The sequence below is a fragment of the Naegleria gruberi genome (assembly GCF_000004985.1).
Source record: "Naegleria gruberi genomic scaffold NAEGRscaffold_1034, whole genome shotgun sequence".
NCBI classification, from domain to species: Eukaryota; Heterolobosea; class Eutetramitea; order Acrasida; family Naegleriidae; genus Naegleria; species Naegleria gruberi.
This window is the reverse complement of record NW_003162746.1, coordinates 1-606: the sequence shown is the minus strand read 5'-3', so window position 1 is coordinate 606 and position 606 is coordinate 1. Positions and strand designations below refer to the sequence as shown.

Genomic DNA, 606 nt, shown 5'->3' with positions numbered 1-606 from the left:
TTATTTATATTAATTGAAATATTCAAACCAACTAATCCAAATTACAACTCTAATCCTTCTCCGTTTAAAACATTCTCTATTTATTATATAGTCCTATTACTAGTATTTACTCCATAGTATTTTCAATAATTATTACTCCTTCTCCATAATTATTTTGATTCTGCTATTACTCTATTACTCTTTCGTGTTACTTATCCCAATTGAAAAACAACAACAATGGCTCATGCAAGATTATGCCAAGTTGAACAGAATGTTATTGATGTTCAACAACAATGTAAAGTTTCATGTTCTTCACTCATCAGTTGTGAAGAAACTGAAAAATCATCAACTACCAAAACTCTGCAGTCCTGTCTGCAGAGTAATTCGAGTCCAAAACCTTCTCTCATCCTAACTGTGTGTAAGAATGGTAAGGAGTATTCAATGAGGAAGAGGGAAAACAAGTCCACAAAACGACCATCCAACAGATTGGAGGAAACTCAAAAATCCAAACGTCGTCACTTGGAAGACTTTCCTCTTGTTTTAACTCCAGTTTGCTCCTCTTTCAATCTTCAATCACAAGATTCAATTTACTCACCAATCATCATTACTCCATGCACCAGCAATTGA

The 606-nt window shown here is 33.7% G+C and overlaps 1 protein-coding gene across 1 annotated transcript; it reads left to right on the top strand.

The window, feature by feature from the left end:
* Positions 1 to 216: 216 nt before the first annotated feature.
* Positions 217 to 606, top strand: NAEGRDRAFT_77058 (uncharacterized protein; the record flags this gene model as incomplete). Its single annotated transcript, XM_002667986.1, has 1 exon — positions 217 to 606. One exon carries the CDS (start codon positions 217 to 219, stop codon positions 604 to 606), a length of 390 nt encoding a protein of 129 aa, XP_002668032.1.